This window comes from Eremomyces bilateralis (assembly GCF_010015585.1).
Source record: "Eremomyces bilateralis CBS 781.70 unplaced genomic scaffold P152scaffold_6, whole genome shotgun sequence".
In the NCBI taxonomy this organism is placed as follows: domain Eukaryota; kingdom Fungi; phylum Ascomycota; class Dothideomycetes; order Eremomycetales; family Eremomycetaceae; genus Eremomyces; species Eremomyces bilateralis.
This window is the reverse complement of record NW_022985072.1, coordinates 482,773-502,837: the sequence shown is the minus strand read 5'-3', so window position 1 is coordinate 502,837 and position 20,065 is coordinate 482,773. Positions and strand designations below refer to the sequence as shown.

The window sequence follows — 20,065 nt, the reverse complement described above, 5'->3', positions numbered from 1 at the left end:
ATGGCTGCAGCTGCCAGAGATTATTTGGCTATACCAGCATCTGGGGTATCAGTCGAAAGACTGTTCAGTGGGGGAAGAGATCTCTTAGGAGTGCGGAGGAGCTCAATGAGTGCAGAGACTATGAGGCGTCTTATGATGCTGCGAGATACATGGAAATAGCTTCAGAGATTTACGAATAATTACGAATAATTACGAATAATGCGAATATTATTCGTACGAATATTAGTAAGCGGAAATTCTAAATTTTATTCGTATTCGACTACGAATATTCGTACGAATATTCGTAATCGAATATTCGTGTCCAGCCCTACTCCTCGTACAACGTTTACCAAGTCTAAGTTCAACAAGGCCCAGGTCAACCAATTCATGTCACTATTACTCTGGTCCTCGAGGAGAACGAGAACTAAGGAAACGAGAACATGTATCATGTCAGGGGCAACGTTGGGCTTAGCGTGGATGGTACCTGTGTTTCTTGCAAATATCGAAGTAGGATCACGACCAGTGGAAGTTCCAGGGGGTCTAGAGCTAAAAATGGATAACTACAGATATCGTGGACAACGCATTTATGAAAAGTAAACTGGAGGCGAATTAGTATATCCCGGAACTCTAGTTTCCATAACTAACTTAGTGGATACTGTAATAATATGCACAATCCAAGATATCAACTGTTGTTTTTGAGGTATATTATAATTGCGTATGCCTGTCCAGGCAGTGCCTTCAGCTTGATCAGATAGGATACAATATCCGAACCATCCTAAATTCTAGCACTTATACAGCGATGCCGCACAACAGGGCTTCCACCCCTCACTCAAGCCTCCTCCCCCAATCTCGCTAACTCCTTGCTCACGAAATCCTGCGCATTCAACAACTCCGTGCTTCCATACACCACCCGTTTCTTCGGCCCTGTCGCCGTCGCCGGCCCACCGCCGGCACCCGTCCGCGTCGCCCATTCCTGCAAGTTTCCATACTCGTCCATGCTCCCACCTCCCACCGTGAACACGATCGCCTCCGCAAACCCCTGCCTTCGCTGCCCAAAACTCGCCTCGATGCCCCTCGACACGCCCGGCGCCCCCGGAGCCTGACTCCGCGCCTGGCTGGCCGTGGGCACGATGCCCCTCGCCGTCGAGCTGCGGGGGTCGAAGAACAGATAGTTCTCGGTCTTAGCGATGGCAGAGGAGGAGGCGTTCTGGGGGTCCATCAGCGACTCGGTGATCTTGGTGAGGGTGAAGTCCTTGTCGGCTGGCAGGAAGTTCTTGACGCCGGAGATGAGGTTCTCGAAGTTGGCGCTGATGCCGACCTCTTTGAAGCGGTCGGTGAAGCGGGTGGACATGGAGGAGAAGCCGCGGAAGAGCTCGGTGGAGGTGGATTGCGTGGGTTGGGAGGGGGCGCTGGACATCATTGTCATGCGGGTGAGACCGCGGACGCTGGGAGGAGGTTAGATGGGGCTTAGGGGATGTTTACTGGATTGACTCACCCGTTGATGTATGCTAGCGAAGCCGTTTCAGCACCAGCGGTTTTCAGTGCCTCCTCGAAACGCTGGAACTCAGCGCGGGAGACCTCTTGTTCCGTGCTTAGGTACCAGATGATGAATAGACGAAGTTTATCCAAAGGGTCTTTGCCTTTGTCCTGGTCGGCGATGAGCTCCATGATTTGTGCTTTGGTCTGTTTCAGAATGGTTTCCTCCAGCTGGTAGTAGTTATCCAGCTGGCGCTCTTTGATTCCGGTCAACAAAGCTGTAGCAATGCTCATATGCATATCCAAGATGCCCTTCCGCTCCCGGAGCTCCGGCAACTGAGTTATTGCAGCTTTGAGATGATGAGCAGAAGCACTGTTGTCTCCATCGAGGTCTTGTATTGAGTTGACACCAGTCTTCTTCATGATCTCGTCCGCATCTTCCTTGTACTTCGTGAGTTCGTTGTCGATATCCTCCGCTACTTGCGGAAATGGGACCGGGGCATTGCGATTCCAGAAGAAGTCCTTGGAATCCAAATGGAAGTTCTTCTTTTCTACTCCTCCACTCGGGTTGGTTTCGTCCTTTGGTACCTCGACTGTGATCCTGTTTAGGCGCATTTTGAGGACATCATGTACTAGCGACTGATAGGTCCACGAGTGAGATAGCATGGGGATCAAATCGACAGTGCGGTCAACAATGACGAGAACAGGTCGAGATGATTGTGCTTCAGCAGACTTCGACTGGGATCCGCTGGAAAATAGGTTGTCTTTCGAGTTCAAGATATGATCCCGCAGTTTTCTATCGAGTTTTGCAGATATCATCTCAGCTGCGCCGCCTTTTGGACACCGGATGATTGGTATTGATCCTGAAACACATAATGTCAGTAGGGCTCCATAGCAGGGTATTTGTTAACATACCCATTGTGACAACTACACTGAACAGCCCGCTGACCACCTTGTCCACAGTTGCGTCCAATTCCTCATCCGGTGTCTTGGCACTGTTCATGGCCCAGTATACGCCGCTTCCCAGCCCCAGACTGAAGAGGTCCGGCTCCGTGACAATGAAATTGAGGTATTGGTCGTATACTTGAGCGATGTGCTCTGTTGTCCCTGTCTTCGCGGATTCTGATGCGAAATCCTCGAGTAATTGCCGGGGTATCGAATGTAAGCAGTTGATGTAGGCAGGAGAGTAAAGGTTTCGCGCAAGGTCGGATGTGATGATCTGGAGGTTCGGCAAGGTCGGTTCGACAAGGTAGATGACGGGTACATCTGGTATTGATGCTCTTGTGGTGTTTATATTACTGCGCATCTGGTTAGCATGGCTTGTAGGTGCGAAACCGCGAACCGCGAACATACAGATGGATCGTGATGCCGCATTCTCTTAGGTCTTGCACGCGCATAACGCTGCTGATAATGTCCCTCCCCATGTTGTCGAATACAAGGACTTTCCATATTGGCAGACCGTTCTCGTCAACGAGTGATGAGGAATGGGGAAGTCCACCATTCGCTTGTTGGTCGTGTTCGTCTTCTTGTGACGCTGGAGGCTCGTGGTTCAGGTTCAGCATGCGCACAATTGAGCCTATACGTATATCAGTACATATTAATACATTTCATGGAATTCTGTCCACTCACGCAGCTGCCGATCCCGCAGTGACAGCGACGTTGACGCCATGTCGGACATGTTTCGTTCGATCGCGATGTTCAATCAGGCGTTCCCGACATGTGTTTGTGGATTGGCTATCTGAATTTAAAGAGCATAGCTCTGAATTGAAGCTGGCTTGTACTTTTTAAGCTCCGTAGGCAATGAATGGTCACAGAGTAGACGTATGAGGTGTCCCTTTCTTCTTCAACTTCAGTTACGTAGCAGTTCACGCTGCGTTGATACCTGGATCTTGGATAGAGAGGAAATAAGGTAGCAAGGCAACAAGGAATCAATACATCATCCCCCATTATTTTGGATCATGTATACTTCCGGTTAGTTCAACTCGTCTCTTCCCATACTAGGAACATTTCAGTATTGCCATTGTTTAAACAACAAATTATTATTCTCTAGTAGTCATACATTGAAAACTGACAAGATCCAGATATGCCATTCTGGCCACTGCAACAATCGCTGGATTGCATAGCAACGCAGGGACCAAGACTTATCTCAGCCTCTCATACATTACAATCCATGCTACTTGAATGACTAAGTAATATCTGCCAAGCAACGACGAGATAACGTGACCGCTCCACCAAGAACGAGTCTCCTGCTCCTCGCAATCTCCCAACTTCTGGAGAGCTTCATCAACATTTTCCATCGAAAACTCGTCCCAAACCATCCTCTAAGTGCCTTAAAGTGACCTCTTTCAACCCTAACTCTTGAAATCCCTTTCTCCTGCTGATTTGGGAAGCCCCAGACTCGTGAATGGAGGTGTGTACTCGTTAATCGAGGTTGTGAGGTTGGGGTTGCATGGCCGTGGAGGACTCATTTCTCACTCATTCCTGCAGCCAAGGAGAGCTCAAACCCAACATAAATTCGTTGCTGAAGTTGTCTAAGACTTCTAAAGGACGAACCATAAGATCGTGCTATCCATCTGCATTCCCTGGGAGCGGGATGCAGCGCCGATGTTAGTGAAGCCGTCATTCTAGTTCTAAAGGACTGCTTGGTTGCGGCCGCGACATCGTGTAGGCACAGAGCCCAAGGCACAGGTCTGCTTTCTGAGAATTAAGGCGCTCTAACTTCCTGTGAGGAAAGCATCGTATGAAATCAGAGAAGGCATAGTCCTGTCTCGGAGTTCCGAAATAATATCGTCCAACCCAACGACGGGCTCACAGGAGCAAACCTGTGGTCCCTGTCGAGTCGACTTGGTGCATACGGTCGTGCCGTGGAGGAGTGTGCTGGAGAGCCCGAGAATCGCGTCTTCGACAGGGAAGGTTCCCTCTGGATAGCCTGTCCGACGCATCAAATTGGCACCAGGACCGACTTGGACGTTGCCTGGGTGTTAGGGCATTTTGGTGTTGTGTGAAAAGTGGTTTGGCGACTTACGCGCAAACGGTCCGCCGAGGACCCAACATTTCAGTCCTTTTCTTCCACGGGCTGCATCCTTTCGCTCCGCAACCCGCTTAAACTTCGGTAAAACATCAACCCGGCATCGATCGACCCCTACACCAACTTGCAGCCATGGCTTCAGATCATGGCCCTCCTTATACAGGAGATGATTTGTTGCTCAATAATACCTTTCCCAACACTGAGAACAATTTTCAGGGAGGATATGGTCAAGGGCTGTATCAAGATAACTTGAACTGGAACGATCAACAATCAATATGGCAACCGCATCAGCAACCTCATCAGCAACCGTCTTCAACCGAAGGGCAGTATAGCCATACGGTGCCTTATTCCTCAGGATTCTTACCTCATGATCCAAATCAATTCAGCGATCCTACGCTGTCTGGTTCTCCCTTTTCTCATGTTGATGCTGCTGTGGACCCATCCCTGTATGGATCGTCGACTGGATATGCGCTTCAAGCCGCTCAGGGTGGCCACTTCGAAACCTACCAGCAGCCGTCCTACCAACACCCGTCAGTCCTGGACGATTCAAATGATTTGACTGCTTTTCAATCCAACGGATCTTCCAACGTTTACCCGAACCATGCGACTGTCGGGCAGCTCCAATCGCAACAGGTATGATCACGTGATCACCCCCTGAGTTCTCCATACTGACAGTTAGATAGCCGCGAACATCGAGTCCGTTTGCACAGCATGACGCTCGATGCTCCCCATCACTTTCACATGGATCTCCTGCTCAAAAGACAGCATCCCTATCTCAGCTTCCTCCGACCTTCAAGAAAGACGGAAGCTTGACTGCATCTCAAGCTCTCAGCCATGGCAGTCCATATCAAAACCATCTGTCCATTGCACAAGGCCCTTCACGGGCATTCACTCCCAGTCAACTGTCCGGCGCTGGATCCCAGGCCACACCCCCACCGGGCAGCAGCAATGTCCGTATTCAACAGCAAAACCCGGTGCCGTCGATGACATCGACCAACTTGCGCACCATTGCTCCGCAGATGACGAATCCCCAGCAATATGCAATGATCATGCCCTCCGGCTCCTCTCTGTCGCCTTCCGTCACCCCAAACCAACAATTCACAGGTGCCCAAGTGGCACCGGGACGCACAACGTTGGGTGCTGAGGGTGAGATATCGGCGGCGGTATCCGACAAATCGCAGGAGACTCTCGCCCCTTTTGTGAGAGTTCCGAAGAGCCACCAAGTGGGGAAACAGTTCTCCAAAGATAGGAAACAGTTCTCTATCATTGATAAAATTGACCTTCCACAGGATCGGAAGGTGGAGAAGATAATGAAGTTCGCTGACATCCTAACTGGGACGGTTAAGCTGAGCTGGTCAAAAGGTGAGGGTGTCCACTCCCCTAACATGTCAAATTTTCAACCCGTACTAATTCTTCCAAGGTGTGATCAAGTCGGATAGTTTGAAGAAGGAGCGATTCTCCTATGCAGAGGCTGCGAAGATCAAAGGTAGTAGTGTCGATGCCCTCAAAAGCGCCACAGGTAGGTGGATTTAAGTTCCTTCAATTGCCCGTGTGTTACGGCTTAAGCACGTGTAGGGAGTGTGCCCCTAATCGATATGTGGTTCGAGCACCTCAGCACGTGACCCATGCATTCATCCCTAGATACACGCTTTCACTGTTATTTTTCTTCTTGAACTTGAAAACTAACATTGATCTTGCAGTAGCCAGTAAATCTCCCATAGAAAAGGCCAAGAAGGGTGCCAAACCCATTGGACAGATCGCTGCCTCTGAGTCCGAAGACGCCGAGAGCTCGGAGCAGTCGGATGAGAGCAGTGACGACTCGGAACCTGAATCGGTTGAAGAAATGGAGGTATCCCCTTTGCCTGGTCAACGTCCCAAGGAGCCGCTGGAAGCTATTAAATATGACACCATCAAAGCGCTATGGAAGCCGAAGAGGCAGCCATTAACGGGCGCAGAGGTTAGAGGGTGTCTTGGCATGTACTGGGTGGTCATCAGTGCCATCCGTGATCGTTGGAAGAAGGACAAGGGCGACTACGATGCTGCTGCTACTGATGCCCTGAAGGCTAGCATCAAATCCAAAGTGGATTTTCAACGGAATCAGCTTGAGGTGGCGTTTAAGGCTGCTCAGGAACATGGCCACCCGCAAATCATCTCGAGGTAAGTGCTTTCACCAGTTTTCACACTGCCGCCCATCGTATTCCTTTGCTTTGTCCTGGACAGCTGTGGATCAAGAAGCTGTGCAGTTCAATGCTAGAGAGGTCTGGAGTTATGTGGCGAGTACACGATATAGTACTGAGTCGCGAGATGGCTTCTGTGTGTTGGCTATGATGATCTGTAACTGACTATAATTTCTACTTTAGATTTGGGACAGATGCTTCCTTCCTTACCTTGTTCCTCTCTTTCATGGCCGACCGTGTGAACCAGAATGACTACGCCGGTGGTCTCCTGAAGGCTGCATTGGAGGTAAGGTTTTTTTCCTAAAGCACTGGACTTGGTTACTAATTTAGAAAATGGTCTAGCTACTTGCACGAAGCCCTTCGATATCACGAGAAGTCACCACAGGAAAAGGAACTGGCAAAACTTGGGACAAGGTGATGGCCAGGATCGAGAAAAAGGGAGATGAGCAGACGAAGAAGTTGGCACAAAGTATCCTGGAGGTTGCAAGGAAGAGTAAGTTGTCTGTTGGCTCCCCGACGATGGCCAACAATGATGGGGTTAATGCCCTTACTCCATCCAACCCACCGGTGTCCACCAAGCCAGCCACTATCGTGAGGGCAGCCCCATCCGTCGCTGGAGTAAAGCGCTCGCTTGATAGTGATTCAGCCAAGCATGTTCAAGGGACACCATTCGCATCTGGCGCATCAAAAATGTCGACCGTAACCAAAGGGGTTGGAGTGCAAGCATCTGGTGTTGGCCCATCCAAAGTTGTAAAGCATGGTCCAGGTTCTGTCAGTGCATCACTTTCGGGGCCCAAACAGGCTGGAAATATGTCAATGCTCAGTGGGAGGGCTGCTGCAACCAAGTCCGGCGTAATTCCAGTGAAGCGATCAGCAGCTGTGTTATCAGGGAAGGATGGTGAACCGGGAAGCTCAAAATTGGCCAATGCTGTCAAAGCAAAAGCAATGGCGAAGGCGCCAAATTTATTCACGTCACTTTCGTCGGCATCGAAAAAACCATCAGCTTTGGCTACTCCCGCTGCTACTGCTAAGGACAGGGAAAGGGATACATTTGTCGCGTGAGTAATGCCATTGAACTGAAATTCACCCATGCTAACCATTACCTCAGTAAGGTCCCTGAGAAACCAGCGGGCCCGTCCAAACCAGCTTTCTCATTTCGAGATACCATGGAGGAGCTGACGAGGGAAAAGGTGGTGGAAAAACCTGCAAAGAAGGAGCCCGAGGGACCTCCGGAGACACCTGAAGAGAAGGCTAAGCGAATGAGAAAGGAATCAAGACGTCATCTTCGCGTGTCCTGGCCTGTGGATGAGATGCTCGTAGCGGTCCGTGAGTTCAAAAGCGATCCTTCCGAGAGAAGCCTCGATACAAACATGGACGTCGATCTCAATGACATGAGGAGTGAAGGTCAAGTGTTGAAACGACATGTTGATGTTGACGAGGAGGTGGCGATGGCCGAAGCTCTAGATCTGCCGAAGGAGGAGGATATTCGGGAGTGGACCACGCCTTCGAGTACGAACTACCCTGCACTTATCGCTTTGGATCTGAGCACTGACTATTTCCCCTATCTAGACATTGACTACTCGGTGCTTCCCAAAGAGGCGGCAGAGAAAAACACGACCATCTACGGTGGCAAAACACCCATAGTCTCTCCAGACGACGAAGAGCAGAATCATCGAGAGTCCACAACACTCTTGGTGCACTACCTGGATCCTTCCGACATCCCTCCTACACCTCGCGAACCTCGCAAGCAAGATGCCGGTGAGAATGTCAAAGAACCTGCTTCCATGCAGCTCCCCGACTGGGTAGTGGTGAGTTTTCGCACATGACTGAACTACTGTTTTGCTAACGACATCCACAGAATCGTGAAGTTGAGAGGGGATATCTTCCTCCGTCGGAACTCATGCCCGAGGCCCCGGACCACCATGAAGCTTCTCGTCGCCACTGGTTCGAATCTCGAAGTCGTCAGACTTATGTCTCCACCGAATACCAGAAGCAGCAAGCACAACAGGAAAGAGATCGAGAGCAGCAATCGAAGCAACAGGAGCAACAACAGCAAGCCAGCTTGGAAGAAGTCTTTGCGCGATTCGCCGCACCTAACTCATCTTCAAGCGCGGCGCCTCAAGATCCAACCCCCGCCCCTGCTGTTGATCTGAATTCCCTGCTCGCCGACCTTCGAAACCACGGCTACATCTCGACTGAAGCGTCTGTGGCGCCTTCATATGACCAATCCCATTACTCGAATGCTCAAGCGACATCGGGAAGTGCACCAACAGCAACCGGAGCTGCAACTACGGGTGGCGTGAATTCTGCAGAGGTATCAGCGCTCCTAGAGCAATTGAAAGCCAGCACACCGACTGGCCCTCAACAGCAGCAAGACGCTCAGGCCCAGAATCCATGGGCCCAGGGATACTCCGCACAGTATCAACAGCAGTATTACAGTGCGAATCCCTACTATCAGACGAACTACAACCAGCCGCCGGCACATGAAGAGGAAAGTCGACGACGCCCTCGAGAGCCGGAGATGGATGATGGGATGGGAAACCCGGCAAGGAAGAAGTTCAAGCCCGCCGGCAACCCGGCAAAGAAGTTCACTCAATCATGCCGGTTTTTCGCAGAAGGCAGGTGTCTCAAAGGCTCTGAATGCACCTACCGCCACGATCAAGTTTGATCCAGGTCGATTGCGCATCCGGTGGTTGACATCGCTGTGCCTTTCACACAAATGTATCAGCACATACACGAGGCTATGAATACCTCCCTTCTTTCTTTCAAGCATCGCGATCCGCATTGTATAGGACTATAAGGGTTTTCTTTCACACGGGTTCGGGTTTCCACGTTCGGGAACAAGCGTCGATTTCATTGCATGGATCCAGGGATACCCGCCTTGACAGGCATCGTCTGCAGTTCCATCTTCTATTCCTGCTAATAGAAGTCTGTCTCCCTACCTGACTCTACGATGCGTCGTAAAGTCCGTATAGTAAGGTGGACAGCCCATTGCATGAGTCTCGGAGGATGATATCATCCTGGTTTTTCGGTCACAGATGTACATTAGAATCCGCCAATCAAAAAGCAGTTTCAGATAAACTGTGTTCTTCCTGATGCACATGGTGGTTGGTTGGTCTCATAGAAGATCAGTCGTGATGTCTTCAAAGCTATGCCGAATGCCATTTTGTGATTTGGTCTAATATACAAGATCCATGTCTTCGGCCCCATGGACTTTGGCCCTCCTGAACACCATACAAGTGCTCAATAGAAATGTCCCTCCCATCCCCTCCCATCCCAGGATCAAGTAGATCCGATGGCATGCATTGACCACTGACCCCATTGTAATAATTGCCTGCTGCCCGATTTACATGCTGGTCTGTCTATTCTATTCCGAATATGTGGCACCGTCTTCATTGACTCGGCATCATCTGTCGACGGACGGCTCTGAGCCTCTATGAACGCTTCACATTCCTTCTTGCATTCATCCCGTGGCTCTTCATCCTCCCCTCCCCCCGAAGCAGACGATTCGGCACATCGGTGCAGTGGTAGCATCCGCGCGTGAAGTGGGCGCATTGCGGTTGCCCACGACATCAGAGGGTCTTGTCTTCTGGAGCTTGTGCGGTCACAGGCGGAGTTGGCGTGGTTGGGAGCATGCTCCTGGGAGCTGGGGCTCCATCATCAGGTATGGGTCCGAGGGAGGACCGTGGGGAGCAGGGGGGTGGAGCGCCTCCAAACTGGAGGCCTAAATCGCAAGGCTGTCTGTCTGTCCTGTTCCGAAGACACTGCACAAGGGATTGTGACATGAATTTCTTGACTCATTGTAGTGCGGGATATATACCTCTCGTGTTCGGTGTGGTTCATCGGTGCTTCTCTGCATGGAGGGCAGAAGTGACGGGACGCCGAGATGTCGCAGGGGGTGTCGGTATTATCGAAGCGTGTACAGGGGCTGTGAAAATGGTCATCCTGCTCGGAACCCCCTTTTTCGAAGCAGTGAAGTGTCTAGCACCCCAGTGCACCTGAGAAAGAGTTCGATCAGAGTGTGTCTCAAGCCGAGCAAGTCGATGTCTTCAGAACCATATCTAGTTCTCGTGTTCAGGGGTTAAGCGGCGATTCAGAGCCGATGATTACGCAGAACTGTGAGCTGGGTGGTAATTCCGATCGTGGCGCAGAACAGGGGGCGGCTAGTGGGACTCAAAAACTCGTGCTCTAGGTGTGGAAGAACTTGACGGCGTTTCATCTTCGACTTCCTCCTCCAGTCTGCGTGAACAGAAGTCGCACATGTATTATCGACTTGCCGAACTAAGAAAGGCCAGTACTTACGTCGAGACTGGGAATATGAGTAGAGAAGGTAGCGATCAAGAGGTTCAGGCGCTCTGCAGATAAGCTTCAGGACCACTAATAGTTTCTAGCCTAGAAGATTGCCACCGTACAATTGAGAGAGCTCGACGTACTGGGGGTACGCTCCAGGATCGTTAACACTGTGTACTCCAGGATGATAGCGACTGGGAGATTCAGAGCTTTTGCTAGCCTGATAGTATGCTTCAGGGCTAGCTATTTCTTCCAGTCCAGGAAGGTAGCGACCATAGAATTGGAGTTTCGAGCTGCTTGGTATCCTTCACCACCATTAACTACTAGCCTTTTTGGGAAGGGAGCGACCGTAGGATTCGGAGTTTCTGACGCCCTGAGGTTCTGCTTTGGAGCAGGAATTCCTTCCAATCTAAGAAGCGAATGACCATGCGATCCAGAGATTTCGAGGCCCGGTAGGAATGCTTCCGGAGGTCAAGACATATCTCAAGAGCGGGGATATGAGGTAAGAAGGGAACAATCCAGATCGTTCGACATCTTTGGACATGCTTCAGGGCCATTAAGATCTTCCCATCAGATCGTCCGTGCCGATGAAGGAGGGGTCCCAATTGGAGTTGCCTTTAGAAAGGTGAAAAAGGATTTTGCTGAGGCAAATACCAAGTCCTTGTTGTGGAAGTCCCAGTCAGCCAGTGTACGGTGCTGTCGGTAATTCAGAATAGGAGCCTGGAGCAAGACTGCCTTCGAAGGCCGCACAACCACCACTGCATGTCCAAAATCCGCACTCATTCTCACGAGCATCCCATCCCATTACCGACATCCTCCCTCAACCAAGCTACTAAGAACAAGGATTCCGCATGCTAGCAATTATGGGAAGAGGTGGGTACAACCGTACCCCAGAGGCTAGTGAGGTCAAAGAATTCGTGCTGGTCCTCCCGGACGCCACTGAAAGACAACACCTCCCCATTCACAAGACCGATCACATCCCAATAAGCCCATCTATACACTTTCATCATCTCTTCCATCTCGAGCCTCATTCAGCCTCGATTCTAGAGTCGTGGTCATGTTCTCCATATTCCAGTTCGTCAGTCACTGTTTCTCCAGTGGTTCTCCCATGTACCCCTGGGTTTCGGTCGGCAGCGGTGCAGGACTGTGCTTTCCCAGAATGCTGGACAAACTCAACGACTGACAGATCCTCCAGTGGGTATAGATAGATTTCTTGCCAGCCTTCACACTGCAGACTTTGGTTGTTGTCGCCCATTCCGTTCAGCAAATTCGCCTCTTGAGGAACCCGGTCTCAATTCAAAGCCTTACCTCCATCAACAGCCCCCAGGCTCAACGTAACCACTCCGACGTCACTAACAGTGAGTCACAATGGCTCAGAAGGTTCGAACAGCCACCCGACCTCGCAAGGCTCGACGAGCCTTGATCGAATCTAAGCTTATATTTAAGCTTGGATGCAAAAACGTCCGATCGCTTTGTAAGTACTCGACTTCTCCATCACTGACAGCTCCATCATTCAGTCCTAGGAGCCTCATTCTGCCATGTTCGATGAACGCACCAACTCCACGTGGGTCCTGCGCTGATAGAACTCCAATGGGGTCAGTCAGTCAATCGTCTCAATCGTACGCTGACGAGAATTATAACAGTGAAAAAGATAGCCTGCTTCCGAGCCGGGGAGACGGAATGGGGCATCCCACCTCACATCGCCGATCCTAAGGAAAGGGATCGAGCTGTCCGAGACGAGCGTAGGAAGAGATGTCAAGCGTTCGTTGAGTCCCAGAAGCGGATGGCTTGCGAATACTATGGGGATGCCGAGTCGATCACAAAGGTACTTTGCGGCTTCGAGGCTTGTCATAAGTTGAGATAGCTGATCCGAGTCGTATCTTCAGCCGCTCGACCTCGACTCCAACGAGATCTTTATGCGAAGGAACGACTCCTGTGTTTTCTAAAGGCAACACTCATAAAGATCTGCCGACATGGAACAATAGTCGAGACGAAGCGCATATGATCCGACGGCGGCCATTTTCTGGACTGACACAGCATAATCGTTTCGTCCGAGCACTTTGGCAAACAACAAACAATGGGTTAAAGGTGAGTGATGCTCCGCGTGCCCTCGATACCCATGGATTCGAGCCAGCGTCTTTTCTTTGAAGCACAAGGCTAACATTGTCGTCCATACAAGTTGGGATGAGAAAGTCGAGGAATCCGAGGACACCAGAGGTGGAACCAGTCCAAACGAATAGTTATGTTACGAGGAAGCATCTTCGAATGCATAACGCTAGCGTACTGTAGAGAATCGAAAGCTGTCGATGACAGATCCCTTCAGCTCTGGAGAAATCGTAAGCTTGAATGTCACCGTAGACATATTCAATCCCATGGCAGAAACACGACGAAGGTGGAGCTCCATCGTAAGGCACGACCGGCCCGTATACGAACAGCGCAACGCTGCAATATCGCTATACATTGCTTGGTGCGGGGTCAATTCGATTGCCAGGATGAGGCCAAAGGTTGTGAGAGGACATGGAACCGGTGAGTAGCCATCATGGATCCAGAGAGATGGCCAGAGCAGCTGCAGAGTGAGTGTTCCGCAGGTCAACAACGCCGTTGAGGATCTCCGGCCACCCTTCCCTCTGATGGCATCGTGGACGGAGGGATCCTGGCCCATGAGACGATCGTATCCTCTCCTTAAGCAATGTTCCGCATTGGACTTGAAGTAGTCTAGGACCGGCAGGACATAATATCAGAGAGTGGCTGCAGGGATGGCCGCCACCAGCATGGTCTTCTGTTGCGTAACCAAAACCCTGGATCGCTGCGTAGGTCCGCGTGATGCTTTCTCCATTGCTCAGCTAACGAGTTTGTGTTCGTAATCCACACAGGGGAATTGCAAGATAGGCTAGTCCTGCTTTGGATAGGTTCCGCATCGTGTGCATTTTGTCCAACCAGGCTCTGCAGCACTAAGGTCTGGCATCTGGGCATCTCCCGACCACTTGCTATCGCGTCTTTCTAGCTCATTCATCTGATGACGATCAGATGGCGAAAGAATGCTTAATAGGCGTCGAATTTAACTATTGCGAACAGGATATGCTGCACCGTTGAGGGCGGCAAATCCGTTCCTCGATTCGGGATTCTCCTCGTTCTGAGCAGGATAATGGATCCACAATACTTTCGCTCAACAGACGATATCCCTGCGGCCGTACTGCTCAAAGAAAGCCAATGCCCTCACCTGGATGATGGTGGAGGGCGGGGAGTGTGCAGGCGAGAGATATTTCCTGGCAGGCGTAATATGGTGAGTCGTGTATCCTGTGTCTTCGTCCTCCGCGAGGGCCCAATGATCAACGATGGATGAAAAGTCTGCTAATTGGAGCACGTAACGGCCACCTTGCAGCCACCTTCCTCAAAGCACCGGGAATTGGGTTGTTGTTGGGTTGCCCACTGAAAGGGGGATGTTTGCAGCTCGTCATCCTGGTCTCAATTCCATTAAGGCATCGAGAAATCTTGCCCTGTTTACCCCAGGTCCAGCCCAGGCCGCCCCAGGGAGACTCTAAAATGCCCAGCTAGCAGCCGTTGATACCCAGGTGCCAGGCGAACCGGATTCGACGTGCAGCGGGGTTTTCTAAACCTTCTCGCAGACTCGCACCACTACGCCGTTGTTGGGCTAATGCTCTCCGCATTTTCATATCAGGCCCCTGATCCTTGGACGGGACCGTGCTTATGCGTCCAGAAAGCATTCAAGGGCTTTTGACGCCATGGGGTTCTGGTCGCTAACAGCTGTCAAGTGCCCGCCGTTTCGTTCGTTCTTGTTCTGGCCTCCTTCGTCCTCCATCTGATCATCCCATCAAAACCGTTCGGAGGGATGAACTAGAAAGGGTCCAACATTCGATACCGATTTCGTTGATCGTGATCGGACAGCGTTCGTCGGTTACATGCCGCATTGTGTCTTCATTTTGCCTCTTTTTGTTGTTCCACAAACCAGGCCGCTAATCGCTGGCGGACCATTCGGATCACTGTGGTGCCGCGGCTTGGACCAGCCCCACATTATAGCGAAAGTTGGGGAAAAGCTGCCCTGCACGGTCGAACCACACGTCTCATCTCGCCGCGAACTTCATCTTTCATCCTTCTTTTCTTCGCCAACTATTGTTCCTTCGCGAGGTATTGCAGCGCTCCGCTATTGACGAGGGTGAACGAGAGGTGGAGCTAGTTGCGCCGTGTATACTTCCAGAGTCGCTTTCTCGACGAAAGCGACAATGCGTCCACGTCCTCGAGCGCGATCCTGAGATTCCATCTTCTCCACGATTTCTGTTGCGCCATTGTTGGTCTCCACGCGTTTTCGGACCTCTGCGTGCGAACGTTGTCTCGACGATCGACGTCGGCCGAGTCGGGTCACCGCACACCGACGACGACGACGTCGACCACCACCCTCGACCGTAATACACCATTGGCTCTTCTAAAGTCTTCTACTAGACTCGAGGCGCTCTGATAGACTTGGATTATATTCGTGGCGCTTGTTCGGGTTCTCGTCTGGTAGGTTCTGTGGGTGCAAGTTGGGACGAGTTTGCAGTTGGCTTTCGAGCCTTTCATTGACCGTATTATACATTGCCCATCACAATGCTAATGCCGTCCAGATTTCGACTGGATAAAGGCGTTTGCCGACACATCCTTTGCCTCTTGGATCATAGACTTGTCTTGTAAGTCGTCCTGCAAAATACCTGCTGATAGGCCACTGTCAGTCATACATATGATCGCATCCGGATGCTGACATACCTAGAGGCTTGGTTTCTTGCAGCCCTCAATAGAACAGGCTTGGGACATATACCATTTGTTAGAATACGGTTGGATTTCGGTCGTGGTGAGTCGTTGTGCTTTTCCTAGTCGTCATGTCAGCGTTGCGTTCGAATGAGCATTCAGTTGCGGTCAGCTGCCACTGTACCCCTGTTTGAGTGCAAATGCAGGATTACTCCATCAAGTATGGTTGTCGAGAACATAATCTCGTCGAGTGGGTCGAAATTCGAAATCGAGAGGCGTGGGTGGACGACCTTGGATGGTTCGTGGGCGTCGTCGCTCCCGCCATCGTTCCCAGGTCCGGCCGCAGAAGATCATCGCAGCTCCTATGATACAACACATGGGTTGCTGCGGCGTCCGCCAGTGTATTCTTGACAAAGGAAACAGTTACAGGTGGATGAAGAAACTTTTAAAGACAATTGATAGTACAGTGTGGTTGAGGAGTGGATGAGTGAAGACGAGGAGAGTCAGAAGATGAGGAAATCACCAAGACCGCAATCATTGCGACGGGCAGCCACGCCGCCTCGCGGCCTCGCGATGGGAAGGGACACGGCAACCATCTGATCTGATTCGAATGCTCTGCTCACTGATGTGCTCGCTGATATGCACGCTATGGAATAGGATGGACGTGGTGCTAATGCTATCGTAGTAAAATACAGAAATCGCTCGGTCCTAATCCGGGTGTCGAGCCCCTTGTCTTGCTCTCTGCTTGGTTCTCCGACTCCAGGAGCCCACTGCCAAGGCGAATAGAATTCTCCTGTTTCGACAGCAGAAAGTCAGCCTTAAGATCAGTTCGTCCGACCTCAATAGGTAGGGGTATTGGCTGCCGTGAACAGAGCGTTTTGACTGTGCTCGGGTGCACCTATACGAACTACACCACACCCCCTACCTACTCACGATCTCGCGGATCCATCCGGAATCTTTCGGAACCTTTCACTCACTTACGGAACTTGCTTAAGTTTATCACTTCAGGATATCTTTTGGTTCCTCTTGAATCAACAGGTTTCCTCTCTCTTGAACGCCATCTGAGATCCTCCATCAGTGCTTTCACAGCTACGCACACCTGGTATCGCTCATTCTCCGACTATCCTTCTAGTTTCTACTTCCTCTCACCCATTACTTTTTCATCCACGATCTCGATCAAGCCACACACGATTTCATCCCGTCATCCCTTCCCTTCGCGCCATCAAGCCAAAAGGAGGTGGTGAAATCACGTGACAACACCCTGTTCGCGTTCCATGCACCCTCGACATGATGGATTCAAAACAGCCCTTCAATTCGGCATCTTTTGGCAATAGGATGGAGAGGAAGAAAACTCCAGATTCGGAGGCATTGACGTCCTCTGATGAAGAACGAGACTTCGCCGCCCCGATCAAGCGAGTGTCCTCTCAGCCATGGGGTCGTGAGATTCCTGGGCTGGGGCGTCCTCAACCTCGAAGCTCCTTCGATTCACTTGGATTGGATCGTTCTGGTATTTGGGGAAGACCTCAACCGCTTGGTAACGTCCCTGAGGAAAGTGTCTCCCACGGCGCCCAAAGCAAGATCCCTTTCGCATACCCTCTCCAACCCGTGATGAAGAACACACGATCTCAATCCTACAGCGTCGGACAGCTCGAAGGCGCTGATGATGATGCCACTGGCTCCTCCGAATTCCGACCCGCGAACCTCGTGCAGCGTCCAAACTTGTACAAGCGAGGTTCGCAGACGCGATTCGACGATTCTCAAGCGAGCCGCCGAGGCCGACCTCCGCTGTCAGGAGGTCGTCCAGTCTACCGCCGACCCGATTCCCGTCCCGCACGTCACGATTCGCAAGATCGACCCACCCCGCGTCCCGACACCGCCGGCACTGACATCCACTACTTCGACACGATGGCCACCCAGTGGGATCCGACCCCCGAAGCTGGATCGACGCTTGATAACTCGTGGCCTCAGCAGTTTGCTCGACCGCATGACTTGACCCCTGGCGGGCAAAGCACGGGATCCCAGGGATCGGTGATACCCCCCGGACTTCTCCCTGGCCAGGAAGCACCGCCACTCGACTACCTTTCTACATCCCGCGCCCCGCTTCCAGGACAATATGAAGAAACTACTGACGGAGCAGGTCGAGGCACTAAGGGCATGTGGCAGTCCTCATTGGGATTTGGGAACTTCCCTGAACCTCCTCAGAGCCGAAGGCACTCCCTTGCGGATGTTCCTGCAAGACCAGGAGCACAGCTGGCTATCCCCTCTACTATGGCTCTGTCGACTCGTTCACCGTTGCATCGTGAACTGACCGCCCTTCATGTGGGTGAAGGGGTGGCACAACGTCATGGTCACACGCACGAGGGCATCGTCGAGCCGACGATCACAGACACCCAACCCACTGATGGTGAGTCCGTTTTCATTCCTTCACACATGCACTATCGTTGCCTATTCCGGAATCTTCCATCGCAAACCCCCTCACTTCTTCTGCTTCTTCTGCTTCCAACTTCAACTTCTGCACCACTGGTTTCATAATACCAGCTTTCTTTGATCAAGTACAACCAACAGCACATCCTGATCACTCACTCATCGATGATATCAATCGTTCTGATCTCCTACATCACCACTGTCATCTTTCGCATCGTGGAAGCAGACCTCACCAGAATCATTGTTGTGCTATGTATAGCCTACTACTGATCTGTGATCTATCTACGCCTGCACTACGACCTGTTACACACAGACTCGTTGTGACTTTGGGCTCTGAAAATAGACACTCAGAGATTCCTTAAATCACATAAAGATGCAGTAATTCTCAATCACTCTCATTGCCATCAAATTCCACACCATTCCGCACTGATCATCACACCTCCATCTCAGTCCTTTTCCTCCCTTCCTCTTTCGTCAACCGTTTCTACACATTCAACACGCAAGGAATTCCTGAAAACCTCTTTCAGTTGATTATATCCGTTGATTATATCCTCTTGTTCACACTGAGAGCATCCTTTTCTCACTTTTCAATTTGTCAAATTCATTTTTACTGCGACATCGCTTCGCGTTTACTGCGAGCTCACCACCCCCCGACTCCCACTTCACTTCGCCCTATCTCCTACACTCCACTTTCTCATCATGGAACACAATCACACCCGTCAGTCGTCTTACGAGGGTCGCCTCCATCTGGATGGCATCTACAATCCTGATTGCATCATGAAGGAAAACGTCTCTATGATCGAGGCTCACAGTTATCAATTCGCAGCCCGGTACTTCAGCGGCCAAGCCACCATGGCTCGTCTCCAGCACGAGGCAGCCGAAGAACGTCGCCTCAACGAAGAACATCGTCTTGTCAATGTCGATACGAACCCTCGCGGCACCTTCGGACCCAAGATCCTCTACGCCGTCGCCTTCAAGTGCGACCGCATCGACGTCTACCACGTTCCGGAATCCGTGGGCCTGCGACCCAAAGTGGGCGACATGGTGATCGTCGACGGCGACCGCGGAACGGATCTCGGCTGCGTCACCGCCGCCGGGATTTCCGTCGAAGAAGCGAAGGTGGTGAAGGAGAAGTCCACGCAGAACCACATCCGCTGGCTCCTCATGTTCTCCCGCAAGTTCGCCGGCGCCAGTCAGATCCGCGCGCCCGAAGGCCTCATTCCCGGAGCCGTGCCGAACGACGTGGAGAACGCCGCGCAGCAGATCGTTCAGAAACGCGCAGAGGTCCTCGGCTGCAAGATCTCTGAACTCGAACTCCGACCCAAGCTCATTCGCCGCATCGCCAACGCGCATGAGATCACCCAGCTGCAAGAGAAGGAAGGCATGGAAGCCAAGTCCCGCCGCGTCTGCCAGACCAAGGTCGATGAGTATGGTCTCGAAATGGAGGTGCTCGATTGCGAGTTTCAAGCGTACGTCCCCCATTCCCTTGATCCCTCTCCTCAAGCACATCTCATCTTCTCCCTCTCCCGGAATTTCGCCGCGCTTTGCCCGACCTCTCGCCCATTGGCCTGGTGTGTTGCCTGCCACACTTCACTTGCACCAGTCACTAGGGCTGGACACGAATAAGGATTTTGGCTATTCGTATTCGACTTTTCCCTGGGAACGATTATTCGTATTCGACTAAATTTCGAGACGTTTTATTCGTATTATTCGCGAATATTCGTAAATAATGCCAAGACTTATTCGGCAAAAGCCGAGCCAATGAATGAATGCCCAGCAGTCGCGACTTTTGTTTACCCAACATGCTCCAACTAGAGGATTTGAGCTCTAAGAGATACAAAGCATATCAATATGTTGCAACTTCTTTCTTAATATGGATGACTTATCCATGTCTCTTGGGAAGCGCCGTCTTCGCTCCGAGAGAGTTGATTATCATCTTCTTAATGATGGC

At 51.3% G+C, this 20,065-nt stretch overlaps 3 protein-coding genes across 3 annotated transcripts; 2 read left to right on the top strand and 1 right to left on the bottom strand.

Annotated features, from left to right (window-relative positions):
- Positions 1–641: 641 nt before the first annotated feature.
- P152DRAFT_414102 (snare docking complex subunit) lies at positions 642–3,317 on the bottom strand. The gene is made up of 5 exons (XM_033677015.1): positions 3,085–3,317; positions 2,809–3,031; positions 2,371–2,753; positions 1,475–2,318; positions 642–1,424 (listed from the first exon to the last, which is right to left on the bottom strand). Exons 1-5 carry the CDS (start codon positions 3,131–3,133, stop codon positions 809–811), a joined length of 2,115 nt encoding a protein of 704 aa, XP_033535377.1. The 5' UTR covers positions 3,134–3,317; the 3' UTR covers positions 642–808.
- Positions 3,318–4,506: 1,189 nt separating this feature from the next.
- Positions 4,507–9,463, top strand: P152DRAFT_290512 (uncharacterized protein). The gene is made up of 9 exons (XM_033675013.1): positions 4,507–5,116; positions 5,167–5,845; positions 5,904–6,002; positions 6,184–6,640; positions 6,844–6,946; positions 7,003–7,718; positions 7,769–8,169; positions 8,230–8,468; positions 8,519–9,463. The coding sequence occupies exons 1-9, from the start codon at positions 4,616–4,618 to the stop codon at positions 9,326–9,328; spliced, it is 4,005 nt and encodes a 1,334-aa protein (XP_033535376.1). The 5' UTR covers positions 4,507–4,615; the 3' UTR covers positions 9,329–9,463.
- Positions 9,464–18,518: 9,055 nt separating this feature from the next.
- Positions 18,519–19,868, top strand: P152DRAFT_290301 (uncharacterized protein). The gene is made up of 2 exons (XM_033675012.1): positions 18,519–19,271; positions 19,399–19,868. Exons 1-2 carry the CDS (start codon positions 18,814–18,816, stop codon positions 19,796–19,798), a joined length of 858 nt encoding a protein of 285 aa, XP_033535375.1. The 5' UTR covers positions 18,519–18,813; the 3' UTR covers positions 19,799–19,868.
- The last annotated feature ends 197 nt before the right edge of the window (positions 19,869–20,065 follow it).